The 22,329-nt window shown below is 46.8% G+C and overlaps 1 protein-coding gene across 11 annotated transcripts in view; it reads left to right on the plus strand.

The window, feature by feature from the left end:
- The window catches only part of ODR4 (odr-4 GPCR localization factor homolog), an 84,870-nt gene that overhangs the window by 54,934 nt on the left and 7,607 nt on the right, over window positions 1-22,329 (plus strand). For 8 of the 11 annotated variants that reach the window (XM_068104162.2, XM_078783623.1, XM_068104161.2 and 5 more), the window contains 3 exons: window positions 16,870-16,998; window positions 17,761-17,860; window positions 18,653-18,823. In XM_068104162.2, coding sequence (XP_067960263.2) covers window positions 16,870-16,998; window positions 17,761-17,860; window positions 18,653-18,823 — 400 coding nt within the window. The remainder of the gene's footprint in view (window positions 1-16,869; window positions 16,999-17,760; window positions 17,861-18,652; window positions 18,824-22,329) is intronic. The other 3 variants (XM_078783625.1, XM_068104163.2, XM_078783626.1) reach the window with 1 other exon arrangement.

The raw sequence follows: 22,329 nt of genomic DNA on the forward strand, positions 1-22,329 counted from the left end.
ATATATATATATATATATATATATATATATATATATATATATATATATATATATATATATATATATATATACAGTCGTCCCTCGCTATATCGCGGTTCACTTTTCGCGGCTTCGGTACATCGCGGGTTTTTCTCGCTAGTATATGTAAAATTATATCGCGGATTTTTCGCTATATGCGGGATTTTGCGGTATAAATGTATTTTTATATACTATTATTTTAAATATTTTTGTGGTAAAATAAGCATTTTCTAGCCTAAAAAATAAAAAAACGTAAAAAAATAAGAAAAATACAGTAATTAAAACATATTACAAGAAATAAAATACTGTACATAGTGTACAGTAGAAGGGAAGACAAAGAGACAAAGAGTCGTGCGTATGGAAAACGCAGATGCGGCAGCTTCCACTTGCGCTAGTTACCCACGTAATGGGTAACTGTAATGCTCTTTCTGGCTGTGCAGTACATTCATCATCGTCATCACCTTCATCGTCATCAGTACTGCACAGCTAATTCATCATCATCTTCATCACGCAAGTTGTAGTATTGAAGAGCCGGAGCTCTTGCTTGATACGGACGAAATGACGGGCAAGACACAAACTCGTCCGAGAAGATATTTATTCTCAAAACCAACTCGGGAACACTGAAAAGCCCGTTTATCGGGCTGCATTATAAAGCACAACCAGAAACCGAAACCGAAAGCCACGCCTCTCAAGCGTGGCGTGCTTCGGTGGTCACGTGATCAACAGGTGTAGCTGATTATACCCGCACGCGCGGCACGCTTTGGTGGTCACATGACCAGCCACTCTTGCGCCGCGGATCCCCGCCGGTGACGTCACCGGCTGGAGCAAGGAGATTTTGATGCTGGTCTTGCTTGGGGGACCCATGGGTCGCTACAGTATCTTCAATGGTGAGTACCCATTAGAATTTTATATGTTGTTAAAATTACGTATGTTTAAGAGTGTAAAAAGTGTTTAAGAGTATAGGAAGTGTTTATAAGAGTATGGGAAAGGTTAATAAGAGTGTGGGAAAGGTTAATAAGAGTGTGGGGAGGGTCATAAAGCTTTAAATTATAGATAAATAATAAAATAAAAATATGGTCGCTACTTCGCGGATTTTTGTCTATCGCGGGGGGTTCTGGAACGTAACCCCCGCGATAAACGAGGGATCACTGTATATATATATATATATATATAGAGATATATATATATAGAGATATATATATATATATATATATATATATATATATATATATATATATATATATATATATATATATATACGTAGTGTGTTCAAAAATATCCGACCTTTATTTTTCGTGCGTAAAAAAAAAAAGAAGCTAGGGAGGCGTTGATTGGTGCACGTATGTAGGCGATCCTAATGCACACGCGTGAATTTTTCCCACCTGCAGAAGCTGTCATTCGACGGCAGACCGCCGATGAGTGAGGACATGTAAGTGAGTGCCGTCGGATTTTCGTTTTTGACAAAATGACGGAAAAACTTGAACAACGCTACTGCATCAAATTTTGTGTTTTTTGGCCTCGGGGATGTTGGATGCTTCCATTGTGATGACTGCAACTTGGTTTCTGGGTCGTACCCATAAACCCAGGACTCATCGCCAGTGATCACTGTGTTGAGGAAGCTGGGATCGCTGTTCACAGTCTCCAGCATGTCCTGTGCGATCTCCAAACGGAGTTGCTTCTGCTCAATCGTTAGCAGCTTTGGTACGAACTTCGCTGAGATTCTCCTGAAGCCCAAATCCTCCTTCATAATGGAATGAACGGTGTTGAATCTTGCGGATCGTTTCCACTTGGGAATCGCCAAGCTTTACACAAAATTTGATGCAGTAGCGTTGTTCAAGTTTTTCCGTCATTTTGTCAAAAACGAAAATCCGACGGCGCTCACTTACATGTCCTCACTCATCGGCGGTCTGCCGTCGAATGACAGCTTCTGCAGGTGGGAAAAAATTAACGCGTGTGCATTAAGATCGCCTACATACGTGCCCCAATCAACGCCTCCCTAGCTTCTTTTTTTTTACGCACGAAAAATAAAGGTCGGATACTTTTTGAACACAGTAGTATATATATATATATATATATATATATATATATATATATATATATATATATATATATATATATATATATATATATATATATATATATATACACTGTATACAGTATATATATGGATGTTGGGAATCGAACCAGGTTCCACAACAATTAAAGAGTAATAGGCATTTATTGAAAGACAATACACAGCTGCAGAGAGCGGTCAAGACACATCAAGCTCAAACAAGCAGAGAAGGTGCAAGACACACTCTGAAAGTCACTCGGCAAGGCGTTTCTTCTATAAATTCAAGTGAGATAGAAATCTCCGCTATTTCTACATGCTCAGCACTTTGAACAAAGGGAGAGTGGACTAACAGCCCCCACCCTTGTCCTATCTTGTTTGGCATACTGAGCCAAGGGAAAAATGTAGGAGAAGAGCATAGATGTTAACCCGAACCTTGGTTTGAACAAGGGTGGGATTGTGAAAGATATGTCCTCTGGGGGAGGCTTTCAACAGTGCGAGCAGTTTCGGAAAGTGTAATCAACAGCATTATTGAAGCATGAAGCAAGTTTGGTTGTGGCTGTAAAACGAATCAAAAAGCCATGTAAAAGGATAATAAGCTTAATTCTACATTTCATTGTGAAGCAAACAGTAATTAGATAAGTCAAAAGGCATAACTAAATGCATGATCTCGACATCTCCCCAATTTTGTCTCTACGAGGCAACGTATCGAAGAGACAAGGCCTCAGCGGGCTTTATTCATAAGCAAGTAAGAATAGTGTTGTATGTGTGTCCTTCCAAGGGCATGCCACGCGCCCATAGCGCCACGTATGCACACTTGAAAGGTGTGTCGCGATCGCGCGTGTTGTAGAACATGGAAGTCCATTGACGTTTCAGATCCGCAACGAAGACGTCTGGTCCGAATGAGGATGTGCTCCACAGAGGGCCAGCAACCTCCCCTGCGGAACTGGCTCCCCCAACCTCGCACAAACGCAGTCATTGCAGATCTTCGAAGTTAATCGAGGTCCATGTTCATGAGAGCCCGTACATGCTGTTGTTCTGGGGAATACATAACATCATCAATATCTTGTGTCATCTGCTCCTGGTCAGAGTACAGAGCATAACAATTCAAAGAAAGGAGAGAAACTTCCTTTGTGTCAAAGTCGTCCATAGACGCGTGCTCGGCGTCAGGATCCAGAGTCTCGGGTCCTTCTGGAGCCAGACCCAGAGTCGCAGCCAGACCCGGAGGCAGGTCGACCGGGGTTGCGCAGCTGTGAGCTTGTAAAACATAAGAAGCATCAGCTAATTCCTGCAGGGGATCAACAAAATCATCACAATCTTCAGAAGCGACGAACACATCAGCGTTGCCCAGGGGCTCGTTCAGGTCGACGGCCCAGGACTCGTTCAGGTCGACGGCCAGGACCATGGTCTTCGCTGGCGGTTTCTTCGACGTCCATCCTGAAAAGTATTTGCTTACACACATGACCACTAAGGCCTTCATTAGTGCCCCCCAAATTACTACCCCAATTATCACCGCAAGTGCGGTCAACAACCACTTATCTATCGTGCCTGTCCATCCTGTAAACCAATTGGTAAGCCAGTCAGCATTCAGAGTTTTCACATGCCATTCGATCAACAGTCAAAGCGTGGCTAGTCTTTCTCAATCTTATTATCGCGGCTGACACCCCTTCGGATGGATCTGGTTTGTACGTGCAACATTTTCCTTCTACTACTCTGCCTATTCCTCCTTTCTCCACCAACAGCATATCCAAAGCCACCCGATTCTGCATTACCATTGTGCGCATATGAACTACTGTGTCCAATAATTCGTCATGGGCAGTGGCGGTGTCGTTGGCCACCTTTTCCAAAGCTAGGGCTAACTTATCTATCCGAAAGCTATTCATAACCGTGCCTGCTCCTGGGAAAAAGAAACTCAGCGCCTTTTCCCATCCTGCTCAGTGTAGTTTTGTGGTTCCGTCTTCGTTCCACACTGCTCTCTTATGTCGCATATTCAGGGATCTTGAATCTCGATTATCCAGTATCTCGACGTCGGGAAGAACCGAGCCAAGATAACATGTGCCTCCCCAATTATTTGGTAAATAAGGGTATGCCTTACTGTCGCATATAAACATTGTCCCATGGGGCGGAACCAGGTGGGTGGATAAACACTGGATTCCCGTTATCACCCCGTTGATCCTACCAACCCCCCTAGAAAATGATATCGCCGATTATATTGTGGTTGTGTTTATCTTGCTGTACTATTCGTCATGTAATCCCGGTGCTCCCCTTTTCCAACTTCCCGGGGAGAGTGTAGGCACATTCTGATTCCCCCATAAGCAAGTGGCCGGAGCCCTGGAGGCAGACCATCCCTTTCTGTGGTTTGACCCAGACGGGGGGCAGGCCTCTCAGCCACATGGGCAATCATTGAAGGGCGATAATTAAACTGCCGATTACAACTCTTGTCGTAATTAACCCCCTCTCTTTCCAAAGTGGTGACTAAACATGGGGAATCGATAGGCTGGGAGCAAAGATCATTAAGGGACAAGGGTAGCCATATCATTTGTATTCCAGTGGTGCTGGTATGGGGAAATTGCATGCATGATCAGCACTGAGTCCTATTCTGAATGGCCGCCACCTCTCTTGCTACTTTCCAATATGTGTTTGCATCTTTTACTGGGGCCCCGTCCTGGGGGTGCGGTGTGAGTATGAATTTGATGGTCGTGATATTGCCATACCGGAATAACCACGTAGACCATGCTTGGCATCGAATCCTCATAGTCATGCCTTTCTCTAGGTGTGTGCGTGTCTGTAGTCTAAAATCAGGTGTTCCCCAGGTGTATCCTGGTTGGGCCTCTACTCTAGTGCGGACTCGGCCCCATCCAAGGGACACAAGTTGCTTCCCCAGTACCTGTTCCCATAGATTTCCATCCAACACCGTCCAACTCACGCCTATCCAATTTTTGTGCAATTTTTCCTCAAAACATGGTAATGATATCTCCTGTCCCATTGTCACGGTGAGGTTTTGTGTGTCCCACTCGTGATCTGTGCCCCACCTTACCGCACTACCAATAGATGCTGCCGCTATCAGTAGCATTATACCTGTGACTTAAAACATCATTACTGGGGTGTAGTGTCTGGTGCTTGAATGGCCAACTTACAGTGCGTAGCGTGGATCCAGGAAGGCTTACCCTCGCAAAAGACTGCGGTTGGTGTAGTCAGCAATACCTGGAATGGTCCCGTCCACCTTGGTTCCAGGGCGTTCTTGCAAGTGAAGTGCTCCACGAGCACCTGGTCTCCGGCTTGGAAGGTGTGGATGGCCATGCTTCTATTGGTTCGGGCACAATCTCTTGGATCAATCAATTGCCCAAAATTGTTGCATCCAACAGAAACCATTATTCCAACGATTATTTTAAACAAACCAATTTTCCTAATCCCTCTCTCAGCATCTCATCCACCTGTTCCCTGCACCTGCTTCAGCCTCTGGTCCAATATCCCTGGCCCAATAGTTGCCCAATATCTACTATGAATCCCAATATCCCAATATTAATATCCCAATATCTACATTGAAATTCTGATTGAAAAAATGTAAAAATTGAAAAATGCCCTCTGACAAATAGCATTTTTCAACTGGAATTTCAACTAGAATTACTACTAGAACAAGGAGCATTACTTCAACAATCCAATAAACCGCCATTAACCTCCCCTTTTTATTTATTTATTTTTCGTAAATAAACAAATAAAAAATAACCTGGTCCGTTTATTGAAAATAAAAATAGTTCTCATATGTCTTACTGTCGTCAAGTGTTTCTCACTCACTGTTTCTCACTCCTCTGTTGGTATGTCTAGAGATGCCCTCTGTTGACAATGGGACAATGATGTTGTCAACAATCAGGCCACAACATAAAACAGAGATCCGCAACATCCTGGCCGATTAACATGTCCACACTCGCCACCCGACGTTCTCCACAATGATATTGCACACCACAACAACAATTCCTTCCCTGCTGCCATTCCATTCTCAACCACATTTCCAGTGAAGATCACATCACTATATTTCACACCTTACCTCCCTGGAACAGCTGGTGGTCCTCCGAGAGATGCATTCCGATGTTAAATCACTTCAGCACCTGAGCGCTTAATTGGCCCTCCATGGAATCGCACCATGGACTTCACAATCAGACAGACAGGCAGACAACAGAGGCGAACCACAAGCCCCAGAACCCAACCAGACTCGAACTCACTTCCAAAGGACACCACTTCTCCAGACTGGCGCAGTCTCATCCACAGTCTCTATGCCAGCTCATTTATTAAACGAAATGCAAACAAAAGGCGTTTGCCAACAAAGGGCAAATTCTGCCAACCTCATGCAGAAATCAGCACCCCACGTCTCCAATTACCTTCTGACATTGGAAGGGATCCAATGTGATGACATCATCTTCCTTTGAATTCTTTTATAAGTAGCTCAGACCTTTGTCTCTGAGCGAAACCAATAGTGCAACACAATTGACCTTTTAAAGACCATTAAGTATTATTTAAATTGATAGATTAACTTAAGCTTTTCCCGTCACTGGGGACGGATACTTTTTCTCGCTTTTCCCGTCACTTGGGAGAGGGGAAAGCAGCATAAGGAGAGGTGAAGGCAGCATGAAGAGAGGGGAAGCAAAGGCAGCGTGAGGAGAGGGGAAGGCAGCATGATGATAGGGGAATGCAGTCAGAGGGGAGGGGAAGGCAGTGTGAGGGGTGGGGAAGGCAGCGTGAGGGGAGGGGATGCAAAGGCAGCGTGAGGATTGGAGAAGGCAGCCGGAGGGGAGGGGAAGGCAGCATGAGGATAGGGGAGGCAGCCAGAGGGGAGGGGAAGGCAGCATGATGATAGGGGAATGCAGCCAGAGGGGAGGGGAAGGCAGTGTGAGGGGAGGAGAAGGCAGTGTGAGGGGAGGAGAAGGCAGGGTATGGGGAGGGGAAGCGAAGGCAGCACCATAGAATATGAGGGTTTGGCAAACTTAACAACAGGCGCAAAACAACGAAATCTTTAATAAAGGATAAAACTCATTATAAATGTGTAACTGTCTCTGAGCGTCTCCGTATATCCCATTCAAACAGGATAGCAAACTACCCGTCTTTTTCAAACGGCATGTACCATTTTAAAAGAGATTCTAACATGGACTTCCCTTAAGAGATGAGACTCGTCCTGCAGCTGGAACCACGGCTCCCACTCCTTCCCCTCCATCATCTCACCTCTTCCTCTGCCTCCTCCTGGACTCCCAACCCACCCCTTCCCGTGCATACGACCAAACATCGAAGAATATTGTTATGAATTTTGGGGTAGTGATATATAGATTCAGCTAGAACTCCATAGGTAGGTGCTCCGATGTTCGTGGGTAGAAAGAACCACTTCGATGTACATAAGTCAGGGACCTGTTTAGCCGAATGTCGGGTAAGTGTATCTTTGTGATCATACAAGGATGACCCTTGTGCTAATTATCGTAGGGATTATGTTAATTCCCCAGTTCGTAAAACCTTGTGATCATTCCGTTGTCCCTTATGGCACTGCACAAGACACATACCGGTAGAATGGCCCAAGTACACTAATTAAATATCCCCCCTTCCCCCCCCACAATAAAACCACCCAACAAGTCAGTTAAACATCACCAGCTACATCACCAACTTGTATGGCAACATTGAGCAAGCAGGCAAAAGACACACCCAGAGGGGCAGCGATTGGACGAGACACCACCAATAGGAAGACACGAGGCAGGACGAAGCCCGCCGATTGGTAGAGGGAGGAGCGAGGAGAAGCGACGTGCTTATTGGCTACGGACCGATGGCATGAAGGAGAAGCGACGCGGCCATTGGTGGAGCGCTGGGCCGGTGCTGCTGGCCTGCGCTGAGTAGAGGAGGAGCACGTTGACGTCAGAGCCGGGATTATAAAAACAATGGTAGACCGACATTTTCTCTCTTGCTCTGGTGCCTGCCTGCGAGTGTGTGCTGATGATTCTCTTCTCCTCTTGGCGTTCTGGACCTCGGCGCAAGTGGTTGTGTGCCGGCCTCGTCTCCTCGTTCCCCTATTCATTTGGTATCTGGGATTGACAGAAGCAACTGACGGGAGAGGCTCGTCCACACCGTGGCATGTGAGGACATCGAGGCCTGGTTCTGGCCAACGTGCATGCTTTGCGCCAACGACCGGAGGTTCCCGCCAACGCCCCGGATGACTTTTGGCGACCCTGACGAGACCCCACAAGCCGCTCGCAGCTAAGTGCACTAAATAATCACAATTCCTTTCCAACGTTATTTTATCCCTTTGTGTATGTTCAGGTCTGGTGAAGGAGCGCTCCATTGAGGAACAGTAGTTATTAATCACGTGTTTTTCTTTGTTACCGGCAATTGCAAAAATAAATCCTTTTATTATTTTCTTGTGCATTATAAAACCGTTCCCGTTTGAGTTACTTTTGCATGTTTGAAGACTGCTCGGCGGATCACTCAGGTAAGCGCTTCTTCTTCTTCTTCTTCTCCCACCCCTCACCCCCCCCCCCCCCACCCCCACGCATATATATAGTAAAGTCCGCTATGTGAACTGAACGCCCGGAGTTAAAGCTCGCTTTGGTTATCCGTGATTCTCTTCCTTACGTCTCGCCACCTGCTACACCTCTCTGAGTTACAAGGATTTATGCAACGCACCCCGAGTATCGCAACGTCACTCCATTTAACTTTATTAAAATGACGACAAAGACGTTTCCTTATATATCCTAATTTAAAATGTTCAAGGGAATAAAAAGACCATTTGGTTCACACCACCCATGTTCACACCACTCGACTGTCCAATCAGCGGACGGCTCGCTTCGCCTTCGCCCAGCAGACGCCAATACGATGGCGTCGTAAGATGGCGTCGTATCGGCAGTTAATCGGATGCTTTTGGGCCCCAACGTCGGCTAATTCAGATTTTTCGAGTATGGCTGTACGTGATAAACAAAGAGCGCGGTTCGTAGATCGTAAATCCATTAGTGCCGTGGGCATCGGGTCACTGGGTGCGGCGTAAAAGGGATAACAAAGTCGAGTCCTTACGCTATTATTATATAGATGGAAAGGTATGGGAATGGTTAATCTGTGGTGTTACATTACCAAGCAGATTGCAGAGCACACGCCAAGCGACTTAAGCACTCAAGCAAGCACTCCAACAAAATGGTTCAAGAATAACACGTTTATTTTATCACCTTAATATTGTCCTTGACATTCGTAATTTTAATTTTGAAAATGACGTCCACTGTGATAAAAAGTCAATTACACCGCTTGCGAATGTATTGCCATGGCTTATAAACATCGGTTGATAAGGAACTGTTTGCTTTTGTGGCATTATTTTACAAAGCTATAAATCTATATGATTTCCCGCTCTCTTTTAAAAATATCAAAACTTTGATTATATACTTTAATTGAACCATGAGATGCCATTGTGGAAAATCGCATTATATAATGCATAAAATCGCTCGAAGCTCTTAATTTGAAAACGATAGCACCTACAATTGTGATGTATACAGCGATTCATAGGTATGAAGCGGATTCGTAGGTATGACGCGGAGCGACAGATAGCGGACTGACCAAGCATAAACGGTGTTTTTGTTTTAATGAAATAAGCCGGTTCATGATCTTCAAAAAGGGTGTTTTAACACACCCAAACACCGAGTTTTCATTCTTGCACTCTCATTGAGTTTCAGAAGTATGCATGCAAAGTTTGGAGCCACTTTGTTTCTTGGTTTTGCATTTATGGAGGAGACACACTGACACACACTGCCTCTTATCATTTCCCCCCGTTGGGCTTAGTCCAAACTGGGGGCTTTTTGATTGGGTCTCGGCCATCCGTCCGTCTGTGCTTGCATCCATCCATAGCCATATCTCGGACATATATACGAGTACATATATTGTGTTCATACTTGGCACATGGACAATACATGGTGCTATACATATTGTTACGGATCGCGGATTTGATGTTATTTACCGAGCGGTGGTATTGCCGCGACCTAACAATTCCCCCGATTCTTCCCCAACTCACCCGATTCCACCCGACGTTGACCTGGTCGCGCTATGCTAAATCAATGATGGAAAAGACACAACGGCTGGGATAAATGAAACGACACAAGGGGTACAGTTCTCAAGACCTCCGGAGGAGGATATAATTGGTGATGCAGAAAAGGGGTAGATTACAAGGTAAGAGGTAAAGCACAGAAAAGATGGGCACTTAGACACAGTCTTATCTTATCCCCGACAGACCACAGACAAACGGAACAAGACTGACTTACACAGGGATTGATGGCAGGGAAGGACAGGCAGTCGATAGCACAAGGTGCACCTTGGCTCAGGGACAGGATACAGCTCGGTCCAGTCCAGAGATGCGGGGAGGTATTGCCGCGCTCGGAGGTGGCGTCTTCTCTCTCTGCTGAGGGCGCATCTGACGTCACCTCCCTCTTCCTGCGCATGCTCAGCGGGGAGTGACACGCCCTCGGCTCGTTGGCTCCGCCCCAGATGGAATCGGTCCGCCACTTCTATTGGGTGCGGGGGGTTACCGGGCTCCGCCCTTGACGAGGAGCTGACAGCGAGCCCCTACGTGGTAACCCCGTCGGAGCACATGTTCGATGGCGGCTAACCAAGCCGGAGTGAGGACGCGCACTCCCCGCGCCGCCGCCGTTGTTGTTGCTGTTGTTGTTGTTGTTGTTGCTGAACCGTGAGGAAGAGCTGCGGGGAGGTATTGGGAGGTCCTAAACTTTCCTAACGGTGCCATACAATCACATTCTGGTGCAACAAAGAGTCAGAATTAATGGAAACGCGTCCTTAACTGACATAGACTAAGAATAACTAGCAAGATGTCCTATAGTTGTCTACGTGAGATGCGGTGGACCTGGATGCGACATTTAATGGGGGAAATAGGGGAAGGTCGGGTCTACAGAGTGTTGTTTACAGAAAATGGGACTAGGGAATGGGGAATTGGGGATAGTTGGGAAGTACTGAGGAAATAGGGGAATATTTACAAGCGGATATGGATGGATGCCAATCTTATATCCGCAACATTGCACCCTTCTCTACCTCGGGGCGTTCCGACCCGATAAATTTTTACTTACTTTAGTGTGGCACTCAGATGTAGTTCCCTCTACTATTAACTCAACCCTGAGTGCGACAGTTTTACAGATGTTCACAAATGAGTAAATATGTCCCCCTGCGACGTTGCACCCTTCTCCTCACAGAAACACACCCACAGGATAACCGAATCGCGGAAAGCATTCTCAAACTAAACATACAGCCGGTAGGGAGCATTATTTACACAAGACTGATATTTACACTACGACCCAGGACCTGTTCTTTGAGGAACACATGCAGATGTTATGCATAGAGAGAGAGAGCACGCATGCCAGCATCGATACACCAACCCACGAGTGCCCTGTGGCCCTACGGCCTTTAATAATGTGCAGAGCACCCCATCCAAGCACCAAAAGCACCACCCCATCATGTACAGTCAGCACCATCCGCTGCACCAATAAAGTGTTCATAAAAATGCACAATCAAGTGTCCATGGTCACCGGTGGTGTCGCAGCCGGCCGATGTTCTGCCGCTGGTCTTGCCTTCATGGAGCACTTGGCCTTCTGGCTTCCTTAGAAATAAAGAAAGGCGCCAACCGCGTCCATTTCTAAATTGTGGCCGTCAGGGGGGCCAACTATAAGTGGTTCACCTGTATGGCATAGGTGCCACGTTGACCCAGAGGTCCATCCACGGGTGGTGCTTGCCCGCAAAAGAACTGCGGTCCATGGTGGGCGGCCACAAAAATTGCGGTCCATATGGTGTATCGATCCAGGCAGCAAGCAGCGAAAGTACAGGCCCACAACTGCGGAGCCAGCACCTCTCTCTCCTCTCTCTCTGCCCCAAAGCCAGATCCTCGGAGGTGGGAGACAAAAGAAAACAAGTGAGTAAGGTGGTAAGGGCGCAAAAGTGCACGCAACATTAGGTAATGCACACTAGGGGCACATGGGAACCAGGTGAGACAGGTACGTTCCTACCGTACGCCACCCCCCCCTCACCAGGTAACCTACATTGCCCCTCCCTTACCCCTTACTGTATTCACAAAACACAACACTACCCATAAACATCTACTTTACACATCAACAACGTCCCTACTGTCTTCCCCGTTCCTCCCATAAACCAAATTCGTCTTCTCTCCCTCCTAACCAATCAAATTTGCCATTTCCAACTCTCATCAAAATTTGCCATCTCCAACTCAACATCCAAATTTGCCATCACCAATTCATCATCAGTCCCTCCTAAGGAGGGAGAGATGGAATCACCCCAATGTCTCATCCACGTCGTGATGCGTCTCACAAATCCACACAGCAATTCTCCCTTCCTGCAACACAGAACAAAGGAACACAGGTGTGGAGTCATCATCACCACAGGTAAGTGGCTGCCTATGGGGCGACAGGTTCATCAATCCTAACTATTTCCTAAATGACTTTAACAACTTTACATTACCCGGGATCTTTCCCTGCCAATCCATTGGCCAACTTACACTATGGGTTCTAAAAACCAATTCCCATTGACCAAACTGTGGTGCTTCTCAATTTGGGGTCTCTCTCCCCCCGATTCATCTCCCGGTGCCCTCGCACAATTTCTGGGCTGTGATGTGTAGCTCTCCCAGCAGGTCTACCCACCTGCACACCTCCACCACTGTAGTTGCCACCCGAGCTTACCTGCTCCTCACCCTAACCTAACTAACTGGGGAAGGCCCTCGCGCACTCTCACCCTCTCAGTGCCCTCTCTGGCACGGGCTGCCCGATCCACACCCGGGATCCTCAGGCACCCACTGACACTAACGGCTCCCAGAGCCCACCTGCGGCCTCACCTGGCCGACATCCTCACAGTGGTGGAGTGCCCAAACCAACTACACACACTAACAGGCTACATGCCCAGCCATTTCCACAACACTAATGCACCCATCCACAGTACCATTCTGCAACCGCACCACAAATGCCAATATCCAACCACAATTTACCTATACCCTCTACCTATTCTTTAAACTACCCTCCCCGGGTACTCGTGAAAAGGGGTCCACTCTTCCCCCATCCACACCTTCGCACCATGCACACCACTCCGTACCACTTACTCCATGTATTCCACACACCTGTACTTGCACACCTGTGCTCTCATACTTGGTGCCGCCTGCACCCTTCTCTCCCCCAAGCGCATTCGCGCTGATCCACAACACTCACTACTCACACACTGCTCCACACACCTGTCCAGTTCTCACACAGCATCATCTCATCTAACTACTCCCCTCTGAAACTTGCGCTTCCCAGTCGTCCCTTTAAACTATTGCGCTCCCTCGTCATTATCATCCACACTAAACTACCTGCGTCACCACTACAGGTATCAGTCACTATCTAAACCTTAACGTTACCTACTGTCATCTTCTAGGGCCCTACACACGATATCCTAACCCACCCGGGCTAGTTCTCACTGCCATACACCCCATAAACTATTGCGCATTTGCCCCCATTCATGGGAAGGGTGGCAGGGATGCCACCCTTACCCACCGTCATACGGCGCGAGTGGGACCTTGTGGGACCACCTCGTATACGAGTCGTTGCCCGCCTGCCGGACCCCGTGCGTCGCCCCTTGCGGGGTCAGCGCGGGGCCGAACCGGCCGGGCCCCCACAGTACATTACCCCCAAGGGGCTCTCGTGCCTCCCCTGTCCCTCTAAAAACTACCCCTGTTGGTGTCGATGCATGGGTCACACTTCCGCAACCCGCTACCCATTCCATACCACCACAACCTTGCTCACCCACACCTCGCACCTCTCCCATCACCGGACCCTCTCGCTCGCACCCTCGTTCCATACCCTCCGGACCAGCCATACACCTCACTCTTGGCCTCTCACGAACATCCGGGGCTATCTCGACCCCCAAGCTTATTAAATCACCTGGCGCATCATACGCACGACCATATTGGTCACCACTTACACCGGGTCCTCTTTCTCTTCGCTTCTCCTCCATCACCTGCGAATCCCTCATCCGGTTAATGAGCACATCATCACGATCCGAACACAGACTTTGGACCAATTCTTTTACTTCCTCCTTTATCTCTTTCTTATCCTCTCTCCGTCGCTTCTTAATTTCGCTCACCCCTTCTTCCACTTCTTCTAATTTCTGCTTCATCTCCTCGTGCGCCCCCTTAAGTTCTTCCTCTAACTCCACCTTATTTTTTTCTATGTGCTCCCGCACCTCCCGCTCTTTAACCTCCATCACCTCTACCACCTTGTTCATTTTCCTCGTCAGGTCCTCATGTACCGTCTGACACTCTTTTTTAATTACCCCTACGTCCTTTTTCATCTCCTTCTGTGTCGATTTTAAACCCTCTATTACCGCTGTGTTCTTCTTTACCTGGGCCCCCAACTCCTTTTGTCCCACTGTCAGTTGTTCTACTCCCAGCGTCAACTCCTCTATACCACCTTGCAATTTTACAGTCCCCTTTCTCACCTCCTTCTCCATGCGCTCCTTACAGTGCCTCACCTCCTCGCGCACTCCTCCGACCTCCTCACTCACCCCTCTTCTGATCTCTTCTCCCATCACTTGCATCTCCTGCCCAGATGCCACCCTCATCTGCTCCATTTCCTCCCTGTGAGCATCCAATTTAGTTTCTACCCCAATTCTGACCCCCTCTATCTGCTGCCCCATTTGTTTAACTTCCCTTTCCGCTTGGTCCCTCATGTCCCTCAATTTGCCTTCCATACTGTTTTCTAACCCCTCTAACCCCTTTTGCATCCCTTCCATTTGATTCTCTTGAGCGGCCATTCTGTTTTCTACCCCCATTAACCCCTCCTGTATTTCCCCTAATCTATTGTCTAATCCCTCTATTCTACTCCCTAAACCTCCGATCTGGGCCCCCATCCTTTGTTCTAACCCCTCACCGGTACCCCTCGCTTCGTCCCTCATTACCCCCATTTGGCCCTCCAATCGCTCACCCTGAGCATCCATCCGGTTCCCCATTACCCCCAATTGCTCACTCTGCAGTTTGAGGGACACCTGCATTTGCACCATGAATTGCTCCATGAGGGCCTGCATTTGGGCCATCCCTCCCACTTGTGCAGCGGGTGCGGCCGCCGCAGCCATGTGCGAGGCGCCATTTTGCGAACCTGCCGCCCTCACTGCTTCGCTCTCCTCTTGTCCCTCAATTTGGTCCTGGATCGACCCTGCCTCATTCTCCTCTACCGGAACCCAGCCGTCTTGATCCGCCATAGCGCGACTTTCAAAATTCGGGTTTTTATTTTAAAACAAAACAAATTTCGGTCACTTGTAATTTTGAGCGCGTTAAGCGCGCTTCGGGTCCGATCTCACTCCTCGACACCAGTTGTTACGGATCGCGGATTTGATGTTATTTACCGAGCGGTGGTATTTCCGCGACCTAACAATTCCCCCGATTCTTCCCCAACTCACCCGATTCCACCCGACGTTGACCTGGTCGCGCTATGCTAAATCAATGAAGGAAAGGACACAACGGCTGGGATAAATGAAACGACACAAGGGGTACAGTTCTCAAGACCTCCGGAGGAGGATATAATTGGTGATGCAGAAAAGGGGTAGATTACAAGGTAAGAGGTAAAGCACAGAAAAGATGGGCACTTAGACACAGTCTTATCTTATCCCCGACAGACCACAGACAAACGGAACAAGACTGACTTACACAGGGATTGATGGCAGGGAAGGACAGGCAGTCGATAGCACAAGGTGCACCTTGGCTCAGGGACAGGATACAGCTCGGTCCAGTCCAGAGATGCGGGGAGGTATTGCCGCGCTCGGAGGTGGCGTCTTCTCTCTCTGCTGAGGGTGCATCTGACGTCACCTCCCTCTTCCTGCGCATGCTCAGCGGGGAGTGACACGCCCTCGGCTCGTTGGCTCCGCCCCAGATGGAATCGGTCCGCCGCTTCTATTGGGTGCGGGGGGTTACCGGGCTCCGCCCTTGACGAGGAGCTGACAGCGAGCCCCTACGTGGTAACCCCGTCGGAGCACATGTTCGATGGCGGCTAACCAAGCCGGAGTGAGGACGCGCACTCCCCGCGCCGCCGCCGTTGTTGTTGCTGTTGTTGTTGTTGTTGCTGAACCGTGAGGAAGAGCTGCGGGGAGGTATTGGGAGGTCCTAAACTTTCCTAACGGTGCCATACAATCACATTCTGGTGCAACGAAGAGTCAGAATTAATGGAAACGCGTCCTTAACTGACATAGATTAAGAATAACTAGCAAGATGTCCTATAGTTGTCTACGTGAGATGCGGTGGACCTGGATGCGACATTTAATGGGGGAAATAGGGGAAGGTCGGGTCTACAGAGTGTTGTTTACAGAAAATGGGACTAGGGAATGGGGAATTGGGGATAGTTGGGAAGTACTGAGGAAATAGGGGAATATTTACAAGCGGATATGGATGGATGCCAATCTCATATCCGCAACAATATGCACATTATTTTGTTTCACGATGCTTTCAAAGATGACTGACTGGCAACCATTTTACTTGTAAAAAACGTGACATTGAACAAGTCCCCAACCATTTATCGGACATACATTTACCGACCTTGTTCAAACTTGGCACACAGATAATAATGAATGATGGCTTACATACGAACGTCATTTTTTTCTTTTTGAGATGCGTTAAACTTGATGGTATAAAATAAAAGAATCTGTAAACATTTAAATTTGTGAAATTTGACTAGTCGACTGGTAATGGTGGCAGTTGAAATCGAATAATCTCTCGACGTTCTCATGTCCCGCTTCCTCTGTCCCTCTCCACGTTTTCTTTTCAGAGAAGGGAACAAGTGGCAGATGGCCAAAAGGCAGTGCCATGGTACGACGGAGCTCTCACTCTTACCGGCTCCCTGCACTGCCGGGCCTTCGTGCATTGCCATAAGCCTTGTGTGGGCGAAGCACTTAAGGTACTCACTAAACCAGCAACAATGTGCCTCTCCCCCTCTCAACCATTATGGTTAGCGAAGTCGTCGCTGATGGTCATTATCGCCGCACTCTTTCAACGAGTGCTTGGTGATTGCAGTAAATGTCGAGCTAAAGGATTGCTGGGAATAGATGCTTGATATTGGTCAACTACCAGTTTCACCGGAGGGTCACATATTATATCACATATTATAGGTTTGCTCTCCATCTGTCCTTCCATCTGTCTGTCCCACCTGTGGTTTTCCAGATTTTTTTCCCATATCCTTTAACATTTCATTCTGATAACTTACAGAACATGTTTGAGTTTCTGGGCATTCCGCCAATATTTCATGGAATTATGCCCTTTTTGGACTTAGAAAATATCACATATTATACATGGGTCATTTTTCCAAACTTTTTCCCTATACCCTTAAACATATTAAACTGAAATTTGGTTCCTGGCTTTATTATGATAAGTTACAGAAACTGCAACTTATTCTGTGGCTGTGCATACCTAAAACCATTTGTCCTACTGTATATGGCCCCCAATCGCTGAGTGCTTGGAACAAGAACATTCATTGGACCAGTAGAGGACAGGTATTGCAAAGCAATTGTACCTCTTGTTGTTTTTCTTCTCCATCATTGGCTGTAGATTTAAGATGTATTCAAATTTTTTGCTTGATTGGTGAGGCGATGGTCTCAGCACCATCATGTTTGAGAGATGCTGAGCTTTGCTGAAAATGAGGGTTTTACTTTTACCTCCATAGGCTCTGAAACGTGACATTGTGAGCAGCCTTTGGACGAGGTGCCAGCTTTTAATGGAGGATTTGCTGATCGACGAATCAGGGAGACGTGATGTATCTCTCGGTAGGATAACTACAAAATCGGGCACTCTCATAGGTCTGTAGTTTATTCACCTGGTGCTCGCTGCTTGCACTTTAAAAAAAATCAAATTAAATTAAAAAAAAATCAATAAAGACGGAAACCAAAGTGCATTTCGGTTTTATATCTTATTGGATTATCACGTGTGCTCCAAAAATTTTAAAACTAACTCAACGTGATTATCTCAGCATACTATTTGACTGCTTTCAGTTTATTGATAGGGCTGGTAGGATGCCTCTCCATTGGCCGATCTGGGTTCTAATTCTGACCCAACTATAAACTGTCATCTGGGTTTCATATGTAGAGTGATTCATCAGTATGTGTGCCATCCTTGGATGGATGTTAAACTGGGTGTCCCATCTGTCGGCATTAGTTGGTGGATGTTAAAGACTCCACGGTGTCCTTTGCAAAGAGTAAGTGAGGTATTGCCATGAACAAATTCCTGCCAAAAACCTACAGAGTGCATTGCATCAGCGGCACAACCACGCCCTCAGCCAATGATGCTACCCACAGCCCGTTGCTACATACGAAAGAAGAAGAATAAGTTTATGGACACCAATGAGGTAATGATCCTCAGAAACGAGTACGATCATTAAAAAATATTTTTTACGAGATTTAATGAGAACTTTAACTTGGTGTCCCAGATGAGTTTAGAATGATTTTGTTCTGAAATTGGTTCTCTTTTCCAATCCACTTTCCTGCCATCAACATTGAGCACATACAGACGAGATGAAATTAATGCTCCATTTCGGTCTTTTTCCACTGTTGTGCTCGCAGAGCAAGGCCTCGTGATGCCCCGCCGTGTTTTTGTGCCGACACCTCACGTGGAGTTCTGCGATTACCTGTTTGGTGATGAGAGCCTTGCCGATGTAACGAGCCGTGTGAAAGAACTGCTAGATCACCCTGTATCTGAAGAACAGCTGGATGTCTCTACAGAGACCCTCGCTGGTCAGCATGAGAGCCACAGGACTCTGCTCAATAAGTGCCAAACCGTTTGATTTGACAACACATCATGTGTCCTTTAATCACTTGTCAGCTTTGTTTTCGTCTGTTGTTTTCTTTACCACGAGTACATTCCTTGTAATAATATGAGGGCCATCTGTTTATAAATGCAAGATGGCAGAATTTTTCCACCCACACATCTGCTTTGCTTCCTTGTTAGCCAGCCAGCAAAGCCGGAAATGAGGTTTCGCAGTCTTGCGCGTGTGCATGTGTGTCTGTGTGTGTGAGTGTCCTGGCCATAACCTTTTCACCATCTAAGCTTTTGTCATAAAAATTTCAACAAACCTTTATTTTGAAAATATGAAGCTAACACTGACTAATTTTATATATATATATATATATATATATATATAGCATTTAATATGGAATATTTTTTTTGTGGGGGTGAACTTACTTTTCAAGATGTCTTAGAACCAAAAGTTCATTAGAATTATGTTGAAATTATTCTAGACTTTGTTAATGTGACCTTTAAAAGAAACAAAAACCACATTTGACATTTCGAAACAAATAAATTGATCCTTGAAAGTTATGTAAACTGATATCGAACTCAATTCATGGACAGTACTGTGTTAAACTTCTGTACGTTTTCCAGAAGTATCTCTTTATTTTGCACATTAGCCAAATTGTTTTTTCTAACAAAAACAAAAGTTAAATTACGACTGGGATTACGGACAGTAAAATTACAGTTCAGTACTTCGTGTAACCCCCACGAGCATTCAGGAGAGCACGTACACATTGAGGCATGCTGTTCACGAGATTTGCCAAGGTTTGGACAGGAATTGCTTGCCATGCAGTGACAATAGCCTGCTGCAATTCACACACAGATGTCAGCTGCTGGTCCAAGTGGTCGATTTGACGCGTTAATTCTGCCCACAAGTTCTCTATCGGATTCATATCCGGGGACATGGCAGGCCACTCCATATGCTCTACACCACGGTCAGCAAGAAAGTGTTGGATCATGCGAGCAAGATGAGGCCGTGCATTGTCATCATGGAAGACAAAGTTTCCTCGAAAGGCTGCACGAGCAAATGGAAGCAATGTTTCTTCCAGAATGGCCTTGTACTTGAACTGGTTCAGGTTTCCATTCAGAACAACCAGGTCAGTTTTGCCCCCTGCATGAAAAGCAGCCCAAACGGTCACCCCACCACCTCCAGCTTGGACTCTTGGCACTATAGAATCTTTGTTGTAGGCTGCATGCACTTGTCTGCACACTCGGACGTGGCCATCTTGACGATAGACCAGAAATCTAGACTCGTCACTGAAGATCACGTGATTCCAGTGTCCTGGCTGCCATTGACGGTGCTCTCTGGCCCACTGCAATCAGCGCTGGCGGTGTTGTCTGGTCAGGCGTTTCTTTCTCAGGGGACGCCTGGCATGATAGCCTGCTTGAACCAGTCGTTGGTTGACTAGCCTTCTGGATACAGGCACATTTGTCAGTTGCTGCCACTCAGCCCTAAGCCGATTAGCTGACTTGGTATGGCCATTGCGGACTAACCGGTGCAGCTGGCGATCATCCCTCCTTGTGGTTCTGCAGGGACGTCCAGGCCTCGGTATTCGAGTAGGGACACCCCTCTGAGCATTTCCTTTCAGGATCTTTGACACGTGACCTTGAGTGATGCCATACTGCCGAGCAATAGCACGCTGTTTCATGCCGTAATTTCGTAAAGCCACCACTCCATGACAAACAGCATTGTCGAGTTGACGGACCATCTCCAGAGGAAGCGTCAATAACTTTTGGAGACGTGCAGCAGTTGTTTTCCACTAATACGGAACGCAACAACTCTTGTATACCCGACTGTGAAGCCAATCATCAAATGCACCTGTCCGTACATTTTGTCACGCCACCTGTGATATAATCCTGTTGTTGACTTCTTGCTGCGACAGACAATCAGTGACATGGTTCTTTTAACAAATAAATCACCAAAGTGTAAAAGAAACTCACCAGATTGATATACTGAGTTAAGAAAGTAAACCCAAGTCAAGAAAAAAAAAATTCCATATTAAATGCCAAGTCTGTATATATATATATATATATATATATATAAATATATATATATATATATATATATATATATATATATACTTATATATATACTTATATATATATATATATATCTCACTCTGATGATCCTCTCGTGCACCAGATCATCACAGATGTATTCCTTCAAAATGGTATTTTTAGGTTAAAAAAAAATGGAGAACACCCCAAGGGCTCTCCGAGAGGTGGGGCGAAAGATGGGCCCAAATGGACAGGTAAAACGGATAAAGACCCCCATACTGATTTTGACAAGCGAGAACGGATTGTGGATGCAAGTCTGGTAAGGTGCCAGTGTGGACGTAAGTTCGGATCCATCAGAGGGTTGAGGATCCATCAGGCCCGGAAAGTGTGTGGGAGTGATCGTGTGACAGATATTGGTCTATGGTGTGATGGTGTGCGTGAGGAGGCATGGCAGGTTCGAGAGAAGTGTGGGTGTGGACGTGAATTTGAGTTGGTGAGAGGGTTGCATATCCATCAGATCCAGATGGGTTGTGTGTGTAAGGTGGGCGAGGAGGAGGTGCAGCAACGCAGTGCCTTTGAAAAGGGGACACGCAAGACGACTGGGAGAAACAGCCAGGGAGCAAGCCACAGTGTTGTATGTCCTGGGGTTTTACTTCAGCAGGGAGAGGATGTGAGGAGGAGAGTGAAATGGCCAGCTATGGGAGAAAAGGGAGTATGGGAGAGAATGGATGGAGTGGTGTGTGGGGCACTTCAGAGGTTGAAAGGAAGGGTGGAAGATAGATTGAGAAATATGAATGAGATTGTGTTTGAGTATGCGTGTGTCCCATTTGGAGTGAAAGAGTGTGTCGAGAGGGGTGAGAAGGAGGCACGTTTGAGCAGGTGTCAGAGGGAGATCCATGAGTTGAGAATGGAGTTGAGGAGCTTGAATGGAAGAGGGCAGTGGAAGGGAAGAGGAATGGGCTTGAGGTGTTGACGAAGCACGTGAGGATGAGGTTGGTGAAGTTGAAGAGAGTGGAAAGGATGAAGAGGCGAAGAAAGGAGAGGCAGAGGAAGAGAAAGAGGTTCTTTGAGAATCCTTTTCGGTTTATGAAGGATCTGTTAGAGCAGTCTCGATCTGGCGTACTGAAGGTACCAAAGGAAGAGTTGGAAGGTCACCTGCAGATGCAGTGGGCAAGAATCGGCTTTAAAGGAAGACAGTCGAGGAGTGTGGTGGTGAGACTGTGGTTTGAGCTGGTAGGGGAGGTGGTTCCATCATTGACGGCGGCCCCTGTGAAGAGCTTGGGAAGATGGTATACAGTGGAGTTGAATGATGTCGGAAGGGTGGAGGAGGTCAGAAACAAGCTTTTGAGAGGTTTGAAGAGGATTGATGGATGTGGTTTGCCAGGTAAGTTGAAGGTATGGTGTTTGAAGTTTGGAGTGATGCCACGAATATTGTGCCCATTGATGATGTATG

The sequence above is a fragment of the Myxine glutinosa genome, chromosome 8 (genome assembly GCF_964187855.1).
Source record: "Myxine glutinosa chromosome 8, kmMyxGlut1.1, whole genome shotgun sequence".
Lineage (NCBI taxonomy): Eukaryota > Metazoa > Chordata > Myxini > Myxiniformes > Myxinidae > Myxine > Myxine glutinosa.